The sequence below is a fragment of the Colossoma macropomum genome, unplaced genomic scaffold (assembly GCF_904425465.1).
Source record: "Colossoma macropomum unplaced genomic scaffold, Colossoma_macropomum, whole genome shotgun sequence".
Classification (NCBI taxonomy): domain Eukaryota; kingdom Metazoa; phylum Chordata; class Actinopteri; order Characiformes; family Serrasalmidae; genus Colossoma; species Colossoma macropomum.
This window is the reverse complement of record NW_023494809.1, coordinates 18,104,327-18,121,896: the sequence shown is the minus strand read 5'-3', so window position 1 is coordinate 18,121,896 and position 17,570 is coordinate 18,104,327. Positions and strand designations below refer to the sequence as shown.

Here is a 17,570-nt window from a genome sequence, read left to right as displayed (position 1 = left end):
ATAATGAGGCAGAACTGTAATGGAAAAGAGTCATAATGAGGCAGGGCTATAATGGGCAGAACTACAACAAAGTAGAGTCATGGTGGGGCAGAACCAAAATGAGCCAGAGCCATAATGGTGTAGAACCATAGCGAGACAGACATAATGGGCCAGAACCATATTGAGGCAGGGCCACATTGAGGCAGGGCCATTATGAAGCGGAGCCATAATGGTTAATAACGTTAACGAGGCAGAGCCCTAATGGGGCAGAATCATAATGAGGCAGAGCCATAATGGGGCAGAGCCATAATGGGGCAGAACCACAACAAGGCCTTGCCATAATGAGGCAGAACTGTAACTGTGAAGAGTCATAATGGGGCAGAACCATAACCAAACAGGGTCATAATGGGGCAGAGCCATAATGGGGCAGAATCTTAATGAAGCAGGGCCAAATTGGGACAGAGCCATAATGAGGCAGTGCCATAATGGGGAAGAACTGTAACGAGGCAGAGCAATAATGGGACAGAGCCATAACGAGGGAGGGCCATAATGGGGCAGAGCCACAATAGGGCAAAGCAATAATGGGACAGAGTAAGAACAGGACACAGCCACAGCACCTGTGTCATGACACCACCACTGTACAAAGAGAACAACACATGAGACACAAGTGACAGATTATGAAGGGGAGAGGAACAGACTGGACCTTAGGACCCATCACTGTTCAAATGGTTCAAGAGTGGCACCTAATATGTGGTTAGTCAACTGTGATAGAATTTAGAGTTTTCTCTTTTTTTTTGCCAGAAAGTGATTAGAGTGATTTCTGCCTTTCTGCTCAGGCATCTCCCAGACCCAAAACCTATTTTACAGAGGATGGTTTCACTCCGTTTTTTGTAATGGGCCCAGCCAAAATTGACGACTGTCCGGCTGCAGACAGTTGTAGATTGCTTTCCTTAGCACAGAGGAACCTTAAACAAAGGCAGAGTCTCAGCGTTACTCCACCGCAGACCAGAAGGGGCTTACAGTAATCACCAAGCAGAAATAGGATACTCATTCTTTTGCATCTGACAACTTTATCACGGTTTGGTAAGCTCAGAATCGCAAAAAGGGGGTCAGACATGGCCCTCTAAGACAGGTTTATGATACTCAATGCTACAACAAGCTTGCAAGGGCAAAAAAATAGTGAACATCTGCTTTGACCTTATTGATGAAGAAAAAAGTTTAACAACGTGGAGCTCTCAAAGGAATTTTCCTGATTCCATCCGCTGGTCATGAATAATACATCCAGCACTTAGGTACTCATTAATCTAACTGCTAACTTGTTCTGCAGCTTTTTTGCTAGCATGTATTGTTATTGGTGAGTGGGTTTGTGTTATCATCCTCAGTGTTTAATATGTGAAAATGCTCAAAAATAATACTCCTCAATTAATCATGATGCTAGATTGCAAGACCAATGACACAACTGAGATCAGCAAAGGGCTGTAATTGGACAGTTATTACAGCAACACCCCCATGTTTGGCAGAAGATTGTGTTTGGATGGTTATTTTAGCTTCACCCTCATGTTTGTCACAGGGCCGTGATTGGACTTTTATTACAGCCACATCGTCAAGTTCAGCAGAGGGCTGTGATTGGAGAGTTGTTACAGCCACACCCCCAAGTTCAGAAGAGTGCAATGACTGTACGTTGTTGAAAGCCAGCTCAGCAGAGAGCTGTAACCAGATAGTTATTACAGCCACTTTTCGATATTTGGAAGAAGATTGTGATTGAATGGGTATTATAACTGCACCCCCATGTTCGGCAGAAGTGTTGATATGACATTTATTGCAGCCACACCCCCGCGTTTAGCAGAGGGCTGTGTTTGGACATTTATTACAGCCACACTCCCAGGTTCAGCAGACTACTATGACTGGACAAGTAATGCAGTCTCACGTCTAAATCAGAGGGCCTGTAATCTGAAAGCTAAACTGAGTAATTCACCCTTTTGGAATTAATCCACCTCTTGTTTTAAAAGCTGTTGCTGAAAACACAAGCATTCATGAGCTCCTGCTGGTGTGGGTCTATTTCTTTTCTTTAAATGACACAACTTCCATGAGAATGGTGCCACCTGCTAGAAGAACTTTAGACTGCTACAAGTGCACAAGTAAAATAGAGAATTCCAAAGGTACATCCATGTGCTTTACAAAAAAAAAGATTCTGTTGTTAGAACGGAGTTGCTCTGGAATTCAGCTATACATGCCTGTGAGAGGCAATTAACTATTATATATAACTATCAGAAAGACTGAGACACTTAAACTGTATGGGAAATGCTGAGAATTTTCCTCAGGTGGTATATTGTATTCAGAAAAATCCCCAGCAGAGAAGATTTTGCTGCATTTTTGGCACATCACTAATCAAACGTAATGTTAATTTTGCCTTGCATTTCACATCTTGGAGCACTGCAATTGAAGAGTCACCTTTAGTTCAGTTCAGTGGTTTAATTTTAATTTTAAAGATCCTTTGAAAGATTCCTTACGGAATTGTGCTTCTTTCACAGCATAGCTCCAAAGAACCCTTTTTGCCATCTTTATTTTTAAGAGAGTACCAGCAGTAACCTGCATCCAAGCATGCGAACCTAAAGCTCGTCTTCTCCTGCCTGCTTTTATTGATCACCTGTGTTCCCCTGGCAGCCTTTTCGGGAGCCCGCACATCCTGGCAGTCGTTCAGGCGCTACGCTGCTGTTCCTTTGCATGATTCCTCACCAGATGCTGGTTTATTTCTCTGCTTTTCCTCTTCGGAGAGATGCATTTGCCATCGTGATACCACCTTTGGGACTCCCCCTTCCCTCCCCTTCTACCAATTCCCCTCTTCTCGGCTGCTCAGGCAGATAGACACTTGGACAGGTGTGGGAGGCAGACGAGACAGATGGTCCAGAAAACTTTCTCAACTTTTTTTTTCTCACCCTCTACTGTGTTTTTTTTTCTTCTATGGAAGCTGAAAACAAACGCTAGCTTCTCCAGATGCTGTAATTTGTCTATTAATGTCAAGAGGCTGCCGGGTGAGTCTCGGAAGGCCTTATTGCAGTTGTTTATCCCTAATACAAGCTTGAGCAGTTTGCTGGGTTTAGTGGCTCTCTGAGGCTTAGCTTCTTCATATTTTCAATAGTATGCGCTCTGCTATTTCAGAGGTCCACATGGGAAAAGACCTTGAAGAAGCAGCAAGTGCTTTACTGTAATCAAATGGTAAATCCTAGTTCAGTTGCTTTGTTGTTCAGAACTCACACAGGGTTTGGCTTCATGGTAATCATAGTCTTTACCATCATTAGACGGTCAAGATTGCCAAAGTTTTACTATTTTTTACATGGCTGTAATTGCAATATGATCACGTGTAATACATATTGCGTGTGTCTCTAGTGAGCTCTCTAAGTAGCCACTGTCTAAGTAGGTAGCGTTCCAACCATCATCTATCCTTAAAAGATAGATAAATGAGACGCTCTAGTTAGACAGCAGTGGCGTCGCCGCTTGTTCCCGCCCACTGCACGAGACTGGCGTTTACTTACCTCAGCCGTCAGAATCACATTTAGCCAACATGGATCCTGCTCTGGCAGTTTATATAGTGATTTTAATTGTATTTGCTCTGAATGAAACAGCAAAATAGACAATAGTTGTGGTCAAACGCGGAAAGTATAGGCTATTTGTGCACCTTTATGACTAGAAAACAGATAAATACCCCAGAAAATCAGAATAACTTACATTTGAAGATGACGTCGTTGCTTGGTGAAGCGCTTCTGCCCGCCATCTTCAAACAAAAGTTGTGCCGCGCTGCATCGCGGGATTGCCTCAGCGGCTGAGGAAACATCCGATACTCTCTTGATATTCGGCCAAAATGAGAGACCTCAGTAGGCAGCATATGTGAGATATCTAAGAATTGGGACAGCCTTCTTGTCGGGAGCGTGCATATTGTGACGTGAAATGCTGTCTATGTAGAGATCTCACTAGGTTTTGAGACACACCCATTGTCTTACAGAGTCACTGGCCAATTTATCAGAAACCCCTCTCTTGTAGCTACACCTTGTGTACAGCTAGAGACTGTAGCCCAACTCCCCTTACATTAATGGTCAGTTTCTGACCACAGAGCTGCTCTTCTCTGGATATGTTTGTGTTGTAGCCTACTCTCAACCTAGCAGCGACACTGATGTGTGTAAAAACCCCAGTAACAATCAGTTTAACTGCTTAGCTGAGAATGAACAACTACCTAGATAATATCTGGACAACAGCAGTCCTATGGTCAGAAACTCAGCAGTAAATAATAGGGAAGAGAAGGGTTGATACATTTTGCATCAACAGATTGACTACAGTTTTTAACTGTACACTTATATAGTGGACCTAGGACATCAGGGTTTCTTATAAAATGGCTAGTGAGTGGAAGTACAAGGTGGGTGTTTCTAATAAAGTGGCCAGTGAGTATATGCACAAGGTAAGGGTTTCTAATACAATGGTTGAAGTACAGACAAAATAAAAAATGATGCAGAAGCCTCCAAAATGAAATATTCAAATGTTCAGTATTTACAGTGTCCACGCTTTGCCTTTATTACAGCTTCTATTCTTTGTGGAGCATCATTAAAACCGTTAACACATCCTTATGATGTGAAAGAATCTACAGCCAGTTGAAGAAGCAGCTGCATCAGACACAGATGAAGACAGTGATTAGCAATATTAAGCATAATAATGAGGAAGATACAGTCATAAATAAGACATAATGAAAATTACACATAAAAAAGAGTATTGTCACATTTTCTATTTCTTCCTCTTCTGTCTCCAGGTTATTTCTTGCGGACACAGGCCTCTCCATCCCAGCGTTCCTTTCAGGGATGTATGCAGCTCATCCAGGTGGATGATCAGCTAGCTGATCTGAATGCTGTGGAGCAGGGCAGGCTGGGAGCCTTTGAGAACGTCAGCCTGGACATGTGTGCCATCATCGACAGGTTAGAGCACCTGCTGCACCCAACCACCACCTTTATGCACATGCTCTGAGAGAGAGTAGAGACACAAACACCCTGCCACAGTGGGCCAGGATCAGTCACGGTCTGCCTGGCCCCCTGGAGCTCTGGCTTGTGCATGCACAAAACACAGCTTAACCCTTAGCCTACAGTTATTATTGTTTAACTGTACTTTTTGTGTGTATTTACATAATTAATTAATTAGTCACACAGTGAATTTCATTTACATTTGATTTTACATTGTCAGGTTAGAGTTTTTCCATGGCAAGTAATGACAAAAATAGGAGGTTTAACCTCTACACTTTCCACACAGTTTCTCCACTTGTGTCAATGAGTTATTAGAGTTAGTTACACAAAATCAGTAACTGACATGAAGCTAATATGTAATTTAGACATGTTGATTGACTCATGACTCGACTTAAACTTGTGAAATTTCAGCCCGAAAAGACACAACCAAATCTGATTAACATTTACTGTGGCTAGCACTTCAGTTCTGTCCTTTAGACTGAATTGTTTTCTATAATGAAAGGCTTGTTTTTTGAGCTGTGTCAAACCTGACAGGTCTTTAGTTGGAATTTGCTTCTGTATAGTGCAACACCTGCAGCTAACAAGACTAAACCAAAATTTTCTTCTAAAAACCTGAGACTTAATTTGGACTCGCAACCTAGACTTGAGACTCGTGACTTGACTGGCACTAGATTTGAGACTCGTAGATAGACTTGCACTTGCACCTCAGAGACTCGAGATTAATCCCAGACTTCCACCTCAGAGACTCAAGGCTTGGCTTGAATTCACTGCAGACGTAAGTTTTGACTTAGACTCATTCCTCAGGGACTTGAGACTCGACTCAGTCTCGCACCTCAGAACTTCAAGACTCAACCCAGACATGCAACCCAGAGACTCGAGACTTAACTCAGACTAACAGCTCAGAGACTTAACTCAGACTTTCACACAGAGCCTCAAGCTTGAGACTGGAGACCCAGGCTCACACCCCAAAGCTCAGAAACACACCTCTGAGACTTGAGACTCGACTTGGACTCGCAGCTCAGAGACGCAACACTCGACTCAGGCTCACAACTCTGAGACTTGAGACTCGGCTTGGACTCACACCTCAGAGACTTGAGACTCAACACCGACTCTTACCCCAGAGATTCAAGACTGGACTCGGATTTGTACCTCAGAGACTCGAGACCGAATTTTTAGGGACTCGAGACTCAATGCTGACTTGGACTCACCTCAGAGACTTGTGACTTGACTCAGACTCACTCCTCAGACACTCAAGACTTAATTTGGACTCACTCTTCAGGGACACGAGACTCAATTCAGACTCATACCTCAGAAACTTGAGACTCAACTCAGACTCACACCTCAGAGACTCGAGACTCGACTCTGACTTGCACCCAGGAGACTTCGACAGTTGACACTGACTTGCACCCCAGAGACTCGAGACTCAACTCTGACTCAAAACCCGACTTGCATGAAGCAACTTGTGGACAACTCATGGTGTATATTATGTATTTATTATTGAGGAAATTAACCCAAGATATCCTGAGATTTTAAAATGTTAATTTTGAATGCTGATAAATGTACTGTAATCTCATCTGCCTTGCAGTGGAGGCTACAAAGCATGGCCAGGTGTTCGCCCCAGTGCTATAGTAGCATTGCCAAACAATGTAATTTGGCTTGTTTGCATGCTAAGAGGCTATTTTAGAGGAATGGGCCAAAACGCATCAGATTTAATTGGATATACAATGCAAATATAATTTAAAATCACAACATGCTTTTGTTATTGTTTATGGTTCCTGTAACTTCTAAGGGTTAATCAGTGCAGCCGCTTCCTCGTGGCTCCAGCACAGGAGTGCCGCACCAAGAAGGCACGTTCAATTTCAGGGAATATAAGTGGCCAGCTCGCTGTCATTACGCTCAGATTGATTGATTATCCATGCATTTCTGTCACTGAGCCACAGCAGCCGCTCATGTGCTTTGGCCCAGTTTGCACCTACACCGTCGCTAAGGTATGCTGTTTAGCATGCTGATAAACAAATGTGATTGATGAGATAAATCCATGTTTGACATTGTTCCATATGACTTAAACACAGGCGCTAATCCGAAACTGAACGCTTCCTTATGAGACGAGACAAATACACAATGCTCCATTAGCAAGATGATTTGTGGTTGGTCTCTTCTTTGTTTTTTCATGTTTACTGGTAAATAATTTGTAATAGAAACACGTTTTTATGCCTTGTTTTTGCCTTATTTGAATATGTTTCTTGGAGAATTTTGACAGTTCAATTTGTAGCACTATTATTTCCATGAAATAACATCTCATTGCCTGGGATGATGCGTTTCCCACCATACAGACCTGAATGACAATGCAGTCATCCATTGTCATATGGGAAAACAAATTTTTCTCAATATTAGGACAGATTGAGGAGTGCTGTTTATCATGTCTAATTAGGTGATTTCTACCAGACCCTCCAATTGTTCATCTACATATTACCTTAAAGGGGAATTTCCCTGTTTTTTTTACAATTTCACCATTCAATCTTTCAGATGTAAACAAAGCCATTCAGAGTGGTTTGATGTGAAGTGGCTCACTGTGAAGAAACTTACTGACTCAGATTTCTTTACAGTGGTGGTGATAGGAACCAGGAGTCACAATGTGTACAACACAAATATAGATAGGTAGGTAGGTAGGTAGATAGATAGGATAGATGCATAGATAAGTGGATGGATGGATGGCTGGATGGATGGATGGATGGGTGGGTAGATAGATAGATCTTTATTGCCATTGTTTAAAAACAATGGAAAACCATTTAGCAGCTCTAGAACACAATAACACAATAATATATTGAGCTAGTATATACAAACATACTAGCTTAAAATGAAATGATACATGATGAAAGATGAAAGATATCTCAGTCTTAGTCTAGTCTTAGTCTTAGGAAGGAGAGGGAGGGTAGGAGGAACTTATGACTGCCTGTGGGAAGAAGCCATCCATTTCTTAATCTGTTTGCTCTGATTGATCTGAATCTCCAGCCATTTTATTTACTATCCAAATCCACCTATTAACCTTTACAGGAGTTTTATATGTACTACTGGGTTTTTATATGTTGATGATGGTAAAACCATGGTAAATCTAAAAATAACTATTTTAAATATAGTTTAAAAATATGGTTTAGACAAAAACCTTCTCAAACTCATCATAATGTATTGTCTCAGACAACATATTCAGTTTTTTTTTTTTTGGGTTGGGGGGGTAGAACAGCCCAAATCAATACTAAATAATTAATACTTGCATAAAATAATGACACAAGTAAAAGTATCTTCCTATTTACCTTCTTGGTAAATTCAGCATTTGTTAGCATAGGAAATGAAGATTGTGTGGCTCTATTCTTCACTTTTTGGAATTGGTTTGGTCTAAAATACAAATGTAAAGCTCCAAAGTCAGAGATGTGCCCAGTCAAAAAGCAGTGCAGATATTGTTCTCATCAAAACATAATGAAATTAAACACAAAAAAGGAATTGGTAACTAAATATAAGTGTCTGAAATGTGACAGAATATACTGAATAGATTATTTTTTATTAAACAATATACTTGAGTAGAAGTGAAAATATTATGATTTTAAATATTCAGGAGAGTACAAATCCATTAATATTTTACTTAAGTCGAGTACTTGAGTAAGCGTAACTAGTTACTGCCCACCACCGGTCATAACTTGTAAGGGTGCTTTTAAAGGCATTAAACTCTTCAGATGTCTGGTTCCTATCACCACCATTGTGAACAGGTCTTATTCAGTAAGTTTCTCTAGATTTCATACCAAACCACTCTGAATGACTTTGTTTACTTAACAAAATTATTTTTAACCATTTAATTATGCAAATGTTATGAAAAAAAATAAGTGTTGATGAAATTCAATTGTTAGTGCACATGTATATAGTTTGGGTTTCAGCTTGTAACTGGACTGGTATCTTGTGCATTGCTCGTTGTATTTTATTAGATGGGTACTACATATGGACTCATAGTCAGTGAAGAAAATTGTCAATAATTATCCATGTCTTTGATCACAATACATTTAGCGTCGTCTTCTTTGGTTGTGTTCATCATTCTTAAATAGCCCATAGTAGTTAATAAATCATAGTAGTAAACTCTTAGTAGTTAAGTCTTCTAGTCTCGCTAGGCAAAATGTGATCTCATAATGAGAACATGAGTGGATAACCATGACAAATGTTGGTCTAAATATGTAGACTTATCAGGGTGGGAACAAACTGAATGTGATATTTATAAACCAATCCAACGCCTCAGCAAGGCAGAACTCAAAGTAGGGGGCGATGGACAAGCCTGTTGTCATGGCTGTAATGTGTGTTAGCATGACTGAAAAGGCCCCACCAAAACAACTCAATTAAGCATGTCATGTCAGTGTCATACATGTGGAGAACACATTACATGCATTAGAAATAAACATTGCCTCTTACAAGAGAAAAAAAAGTCCACTTCAGAGATTCATTTTACTTACTTTCAAGAATGAATAGCATTTCACTAGCTAGCTTATTTGCTTGCATTTTTGATTTTCCTCTTCTTTAGGCTAAAAGACTTTTGTTAGCGTCAAAATCCCCACAATCCAGCACAGAAGGTTTAAGTTGTCCCCAGACGTGTATTCTCATTACAAGATCATGCTAATATTGCCAACAATGAATGGACAATATGCTAGTAACCACAGATTAGCACTTGCCTACTTACATTGTCTTATGCTAATTGGCAGCTGTTCACTTTCATTCATGGTTAGCAACAATATTGTTTCTGATTGAAGTATTCCTTTAAGATTAATAATGCATAATTAACTCATCTTAAGAGATTAAATATAAATATTCATATATTTGTGCTGTAAATATGCATGTATTTATCCATAACTCTCCTAAGCATACTGCAGGAAAGGAAGAGCAGTCTTTTGAGCCTGCATCAAGCTTCTTCAATAAGACCTCAGAGTCACAGTGTTATTACTTATACATCAGTCTGTAATTAATGCAGAAGCATCTGATTTCTCCCCGAGGCTTAGGACGAAGGCCTAGAAAGTTCTTCGAGATCATTTTATGGATAAGCTTTCACTCTTAGCAGTGAGTAGTGCGTTAATAAGCGGTGTAGTGATGATTTCGTGTGCAGTTCTTTGACAGTTGTGGCTCCCTTGCACTCAGCGCTATCTGTGGTGTTCTGTCAGTGGGTATTGATTGGTGATTTCGATCAGTGCTGGTGCTTAATTATTTGTTGGTGCATAGCTAATATGCATGTGGAATTACAGTGAATCTGCAGTGTGGTGTAAGTTGCTTTCATATTACAAGCCTTATGACTCAGTTATGATTTTTATTTTTTATTTTTTTGTTCTGATCTGGGAACCATCTTTAGCATAGCAGTGACACTGACATGTAGAGTCTGAAATATTGGTCTTAACCCAAAAGGATTTGACAGAATTGAATTGACAGAATTTAGCACTGAGGCCCACATGTATGAGAAAATGGATGCGCTGGAAATAAACAGTGAATCAATTCAGAAAAGTACAGATTGGTAATTGTTAAAGTGAAACAGACAGCTGTTTTTTATTATAGCATCAGGGGAATCATAAGGCCAGTTTTAGGGGGACTCATTATATTGTTATATCCAAAATTGTTACCATTGGACATCATTTTGGAATGAAACTCTTAAGTTGTAAATCTACAAAGTGCGTCTATAGGTGTTTCAGTTATAGTGGCCAATGAGTGTAGGCACAAGTACCTAATAACCAGCAACTGACAGTTGAATAACTACACTGAGTAATTGGCACATTGCTAGCATAACACATAGTTAAGTTTAATATTTAGCCTAAAACATAAACTCCAACAATGAGAAGTGGTATCAGCAGTGCCCCTCCTCTCCTCCCAAAGTTGAAATGAATCCAACACCACTGTATGTATAAACTATAAATAAAGACTCCTGGTCAGTGTTAAGTGTAATAATACAGGTGATGAGAGGATGTGAAATGGTCTCATCTTTTTCTCTGACAGTGTAATATCGCTCGATCGGCTAATCCTCAGCCCGCCAGCCTGGGGGAGCGTTCTCATTATCGAGATTCGGATGGGGAATACTCACCCTCCGCCTGCCCATTGATTTTGTGTTCTCATTCATCAGAGCAGGTGCTGATGCTGTGCTCAGTTCCCTCCACACACCGAGTCCCTCTGTCTGACACCCAGACCTTGTGATCAGTGGGGTATTCTAGTCTGAAGTAGTTTGTGTACTGTGACTACATGGATCCCCACTGCTCTCCACCCCCAGACACAAACGTATACATAAACAGAGGTGTAAACATCAATCTCCACCTGCTGACATGACTATCTTAGCTAGCATAGAGTCACATAACTAAAAAAAAACTCTCAAACATGTCATGTTAAACAGTATTCTGTAGCCCAGCATTATATATATGCTCGGCATTGTGTGTGTATATGGGGATACATCAATACCGATACTACTACCGGGAATTGAAATCCGAAAAATACACCAATACCAACATCTGATATATATATTTATGTGTGTGTGTATAAAAGCCAGTAAAGTGCACAAGACTATCTATCTGTCTACCTATCTACCTACCTATCTATCTATCCTGCATAATGTTTTTTCATTCAGTCCGATAACGTTAAGTATTTTTTTTGTTTAAGTATATACAAATATCTTATGTTCTTATGTGTCATTGCTTATTTTTCATTGAGAATATCAAATCCTATTTTTCCCTTCATGAGCACATAGCATGTCAGAATACACATTGGCTTGTGATCTCTCTCGTACTGTCCAAGCGCTGACACACAGGGCCGGACTGCCCCTGCTGTGTTTCACTCACATCAGACTATTTCATGCATAAGCTGTTCTGCTGAAGTACCGAAGCCATTTAGAATGTGAGTGGTTGTGAATAACTATCTGAACTGTGTGATGTGAAGGCATGTCAAGGAACGTGTGTGGGTGTGTGTGCATGTTTTCTCATATACAAAAGAAAAAGAAGAGAAAAAACAGGCAGAAAAAAACAGACAAAACCAGAAAAAAGAGAAAACCGTTGAAAAACAGAAAAAAAAACACTTAAAAAGAGAAAGAGAGAGAGAAATAGATATAAAACTAAATGTCTGAGATTAATGTTAGGGAATTTTTTAGGAATTTTGATTACATATAGGTACTTACATATACATAATACATATGGCACATATTATTACATATAAGTATAAAGTTCTGCAAAACTGGTGAATTAGTAGTGCAGTCTATGTTAACTGATTAAACCTTTTTACTGATTAAAACCCTGTTGTGATATGTTCATGCATCTGTTCTGCATAAGAATAAGAGATGCTGTTCTGAGGATGTTCTAAAATGTCCACTGTATTGCTGCCATTTAACCACTCAGTTCAGTCACACCTTCAGTAATTGAATTTTAGTAGGCTGCTTCCGGCCTGTGCACCTAGATGTTTAGTAGCTTTACAGTAGCTTAAGTAATATTTATTTCATCTCCTCATCATTTACCACCGAAGCTTCCATGTTAATTTTTTCTATCAAAAATGCTAAGTGTTTTCAAGTGTTTAAATGAAGCCGGCTGGTCTATTAAAAGTCACATCAAGTTAAATTGTATTCCCTCTTTCAAACAGTTATTAATATTTATGATCAAATATTGTCTACATAACCTTCATTTGAACCTTTACGAGTGGCAACGCATGTTGTTAAACTGTGCCTGTCTCATACAAGACAAGTGCTTAGGGGTCTGTTCCCAAACCCTCCAGCGTCTAATCTGATGACAGCATTTTAAACCAAACGTTATCGTCCTATCATTGTCTGTAATAGTGGTATTATATAACTGTCACTTTCCATTACAGCGGCTGCACTGCAGGAGTAAACAAGCAAAACAGACAGAACCACAGACCCACTGACCTCAATCAGTCACTTCCTACATAAACAGACAAATGTGCTTTTATACAAAGGCACGACATGGGGGTCATACGCTACATGGCCAAAAGTTTGTGGACAACTGACCATCACAACATCACACCAAAATCAGGGGCATTAATATGGAGTTGGCCCCTCCTTTGTGACTATATCAGCCTCCACTCTACTGGGAAGGCTTTCCACACGAGTTTGGAGTGTGTCTGTGGGAATTTGTGCTCATTCTGTCAAAAGCATGAAGTCAGGCACTGATTTTGGACAAGGAGGCCTGGCTTGCCATTGACGTCCCAAAGGTGTTTAGTGGGGTTAAGATCAGGGCTTTGTAGATGCCACTGGAGTTACCAAACTCATCAAACCATGTCTTTATGGAGCCTGCTCTGTGCCCAGTGTCACATTCTTGCTGGAACAGGAAAAAGCCCCAAACTGTTGTCACAAAGTTGGTAGTAATGTCTGTATGGTGTATCATAAAAAAATTACCCTTCACTGGAACTAAAGGGCAGAGTCCAAACCCTGACAAACAGCCCCAGACTATTATTCCTCCTCTATCAAACTTTATTATTGGCACTATGCATGCCAGTAGGTAGAGTTCTTCTGGTATCTGCCAAACCCAGATTCGTTCATCAGACTGGCAGATAGTGAAGCATGACTAATCACTCCAGAGAACACATTTCCACAGTCCAGTGGTGGCGTACTTTACACCACTCCAGCTGACACTTGGCTGACCATTGATCTTAGCCTTGTGTACAGCTGCTTGGCCAAAAACCCATTTTATGAAGCTCCAGACACAGTTCTTGTGCTGATATTGCATCTAGAGGTATTCTGGAACTCTGTATTAAGTGATATGTGATTTTCATGTACTATGCACTTCAGCACTCCATGGCCTCACTCTTTTTGCAAGGTCTACCGCTTTGTGGATAAATTGTTGCTCCTAGACGCTTTTGTTTGACAACAGTAGAACTTCTAGTTCACAAGGGCAGAACTATCAGAGCAAAAATTTTATGAACTGACTTGTGGCAAAGGTGGCATCCTATGACAGTGGCACATTTAACGTCACTGAGCTTTTCAGTACGACCCATTCTACTGCCAGTGTTTTGTCTATGGAGATTGCATGGCAAAGTGCTTAATTTTTTTCACCTGTTAGCAATAGGTTTGGCTGAAATACATGAACTCAATAATTAGGAGCAATTATGTATTTAATAATATTGTGTCCCAAAATGTTTTATATATATATATATATATATATATATATATACACTGTATGAACAAAAGTATTGGGACACCTACACATTACACCTACAGGAGTTTTATGAATTCTAAATCCATTGGCATTAATATGGACTTGCTCCCCCTTTGAAGCTATAACAGCTTCTTTTATTCTGGGAAGCTTTCTACAAGATTTTGGAGTGTGTCTGTGGGAATTTTACCCATTCATCCACACGAGCATATGTCAGATCATACACTGACGTTGGACGAGAGGGCCTGGCTCGCAATCTCAGTTCTAGTTAATTCCAACGGTGTTCAGTGGGGTTGAGGTCAGGGCTCTGTGCGGGCCAATCAAGTTCTTCCGACCAAACTCACCCAACCATGCCTTTATGGACCTTGCTTTGTGCACTGGGGTACAGTCATGCTGGAACAGTAAAGGGTCTTCCCCAAACTGTTCCCACAAGGTTGGAAGTATATAATTGTCCAAAATGTCTTGGTCTGCTGAAGCATTAAGATTTCCCTTCACTGGAACTAAGAGGTCTAGGTCAACCCCTGAAAGCAACCCCATAGAATTATCCCTCCTCCACCAAACTTTACAGCTGGCACAGTGCAGTCCTGGCATTCACCAAACCCAGACTTGCTATCAGGCTGCCAGATAGAGAAGCGTGATGCGTCACTCCACAGAATCTGTTTCAACTGCTCCAGAGTCCAGTGGCGGTGTGCTTTACTCTACTCCATCCAACGCTTGGCATTGTGCTTGGCGATGTAAGGCTTGCATGCAGCTGCTCAGCCATGGAAACTCATGCCATGAAGCTCCCAGCGCACAGCTTTTGTGCTGATGTTAATGCTAGAGGAGGTTTGGAACTCTGCAGTTATTGAGTCAGCAGAGCATTGGCGACTTTTATACACTATGTGCCTCAGCACTCGGCAACCCAGCTCTATAACTTTACATGGTCTGCCACTTCGTGGCTGAGTTGCTGTGGTTCCTAAATGCTTCCACTTTTCGGCAATATCACTCACAGAAGATAATGGAATATCTAGTAGGGAAGAAATTTTGCAAGCTGTCTTGTTGCAACCGTGGCATCCTATTACAGTACCATGCTCGAATTCAGTGAGCTCTTTAGAATGACCCATTCGTTCACAAATGCTGTGGCAATGGGACTGAATGAAACACTTGAATTCAGTAATTAAGACGTGTCCTAATACTTTTGTCCACATAGTGTATATGTAATAACGTATTATATACAGTGGGGTCCAAAAATCTGAGACCACTGGTGGAAGTGTTTGTATTTTGGATTCCTCCTATTATCAGCATAACAATTTGGGTTCAAATTAGAATCTTAAATTAGAAATTAAATATTAATTGGATTTCAGAATTTCTTAGCCTTTGATATACCCCCTTTTACTTAATGACAGCATTTGAACAGGCATGCACTCTTCAGGTCTGTGCAAAAGCCTCTGATGAGCAGACCAAAATCCACCTGAGAGTTGTCTGTACATGTGTTTCAATGAAAGAGAGGAGACTAAAAAAATCAGACTTTTTTTGTACGTAATTAACATGGTCACAAACTAGCTTAAATTTGAATGGTGTCCTAGAAGTACTTCAGAATCTATAGTATTTCATCTTTATTTTACTTGTTAACTTTTTTTATTTAAAATGTTCAAAATACTAAATTTTTCTCTTGTTAATTTCTTGGTTAGAATGAAACAATCCCAGATTTTCAGTGTGGTCTCAGACTTATTGAGTCCACTGTATACACAAGTTATTAGTTTTTCAGGGTCAGGAAAAAAGCAGACAACATATTGTTGCTGTCCAAAGAATAACATGTTTTTTTTTCTCTTCACCACTTGAACGCAGCTGCCATGATTTACATTTTTTGAAAATTTCATGATGAATGGACCAATAGAAATGCTCCAAAATCACTCTGAATAAAATGTTTTTACATTACCTTATATTAGAAGTAAATTGTTTGCCTTCTTCTGAAATGTGCAGTTTTTGCCTTCTGCTAACATTTTGGAGTTTTTCTTTGGAAAGTGTTAAAATATTTAACAGAAAATTGCACTTGAATTTTACAGCTTCCATTCTTTACAGGAGACTTGCTTTCAGTTTTTCAAAGAAATCTGCAGGGATATTTTTCCACACCTCCAAAATTCAGTCCTAGAAGTTGGTTGCATTTTCTGCTTCAAGTTATCCAATAATAATCCAGTAATAATTACAAAGATAGACTTAGCAGTCCATAAATCCTCAATATCACAGACGTCTAGTTTTGGTGTTCTACTGCAAATATTTTTTCTATATTTACTTTTTTCGATAAGGACTTATTGACAGCTGCAGCTGATCTGAAGCAAGAGTGGAGCTTTTTTTGATGGTCTACCAGGTCTTACATAAATAACTTTTTACACTTTTTTGCACATTAATATTAATTCAATATTAATTTTCCAAGTCTAACTCTAAACCTTACATCATCCTTAACCAGCAACCAAAATAAAATGATTTTTCTCTTTAAAGTTTAAAAAAATGAAACATTTTCAGGACACTGTACGAAAACACTCCCTCCCTAACCCTCATTCACACAGTATCAAATCCAGCATTCTCTCTCTCTCTCTCTCAGTCTCCTAGAAAAACTGATGGAAATCTGAGCTGTGCTCAGTGGCTGGAGCAGCTCAGCTAAGCCGTGTTGTTCTCGTTCAGCCTCGCTGAGTCCAGTCCCTCTGCTCCCACTGGCCCTGGCCACTCTCGCTGAGCTTGGAAAGATCGGCGGACATGCTCGGCCACAGGTGTGATCCGGAGCCTATTTCCAACCCGATTAAACCAGGCCTGATTTTCCATCAGCTCGGCCTGAATAGACCAAGTTGGCAAAAGCAAATAAAAACTTTCATGAGCGCCTCCTCGCAAATGTCAGCGTCGGTCGCCTTAGATGCAGACAAGATGATTCTCGCCTTATAGGAGGATGTTATCACAGTCTGTAACTTAGTCTTTATCATGTCTCTGTGGCAGCGCCGCCCACATGCACTATCAGAGACAGAAGCGCCATGGGTAATAATAAAGGTCTGCAGCCACTCACAGCTCTTTCAGTTTGTGCAGTTATGAATGCTGCACTCTTCACATCACTTTGTTTGGATAATCATTAATAAGCTATTTCTTAAAATAAAACAGTCCTGCATTAAACATTTGTGGACTTTTGTGGGCACACCAAATTAGCTAGCAGAATTGTTATTTAATGGTAAGTTAAGGTAGAGTTCACATTGTATTCTTTCTAAAGATGGTTCTCAGGGCTTCACACTGCATTTCTTGTATGCTGCTTCTGGCTGTGCGTCTCTCTGCTGCTGAGCAACAATAGCATTGTAACACTATTGCCGTGCTTACTGGCTGATGTTTTCATGTGTTCAGGCAAAATTCTCTGTCGTGCCCTTGAGAAAGTGGTTTGTTACCTGTAGTGTGATGCTGCTACAGAGAATCTCTGTTATCA

General features: G+C 40.2%; 1 protein-coding gene across 1 annotated transcript in view; it reads left to right on the top strand.

Annotated features, from left to right (window-relative positions):
* Nucleotides 1-17,570, top strand: part of cntnap2a (contactin associated protein 2a) — a 373,698-nt gene that overhangs the window by 107,366 nt on the left and 248,762 nt on the right. The window contains exon 10 of the mRNA XM_036557926.1: nucleotides 4,775-4,937. Coding sequence (XP_036413819.1) covers nucleotides 4,775-4,937 — 163 coding nt within the window. The remainder of the gene's footprint in view (nucleotides 1-4,774; nucleotides 4,938-17,570) is intronic.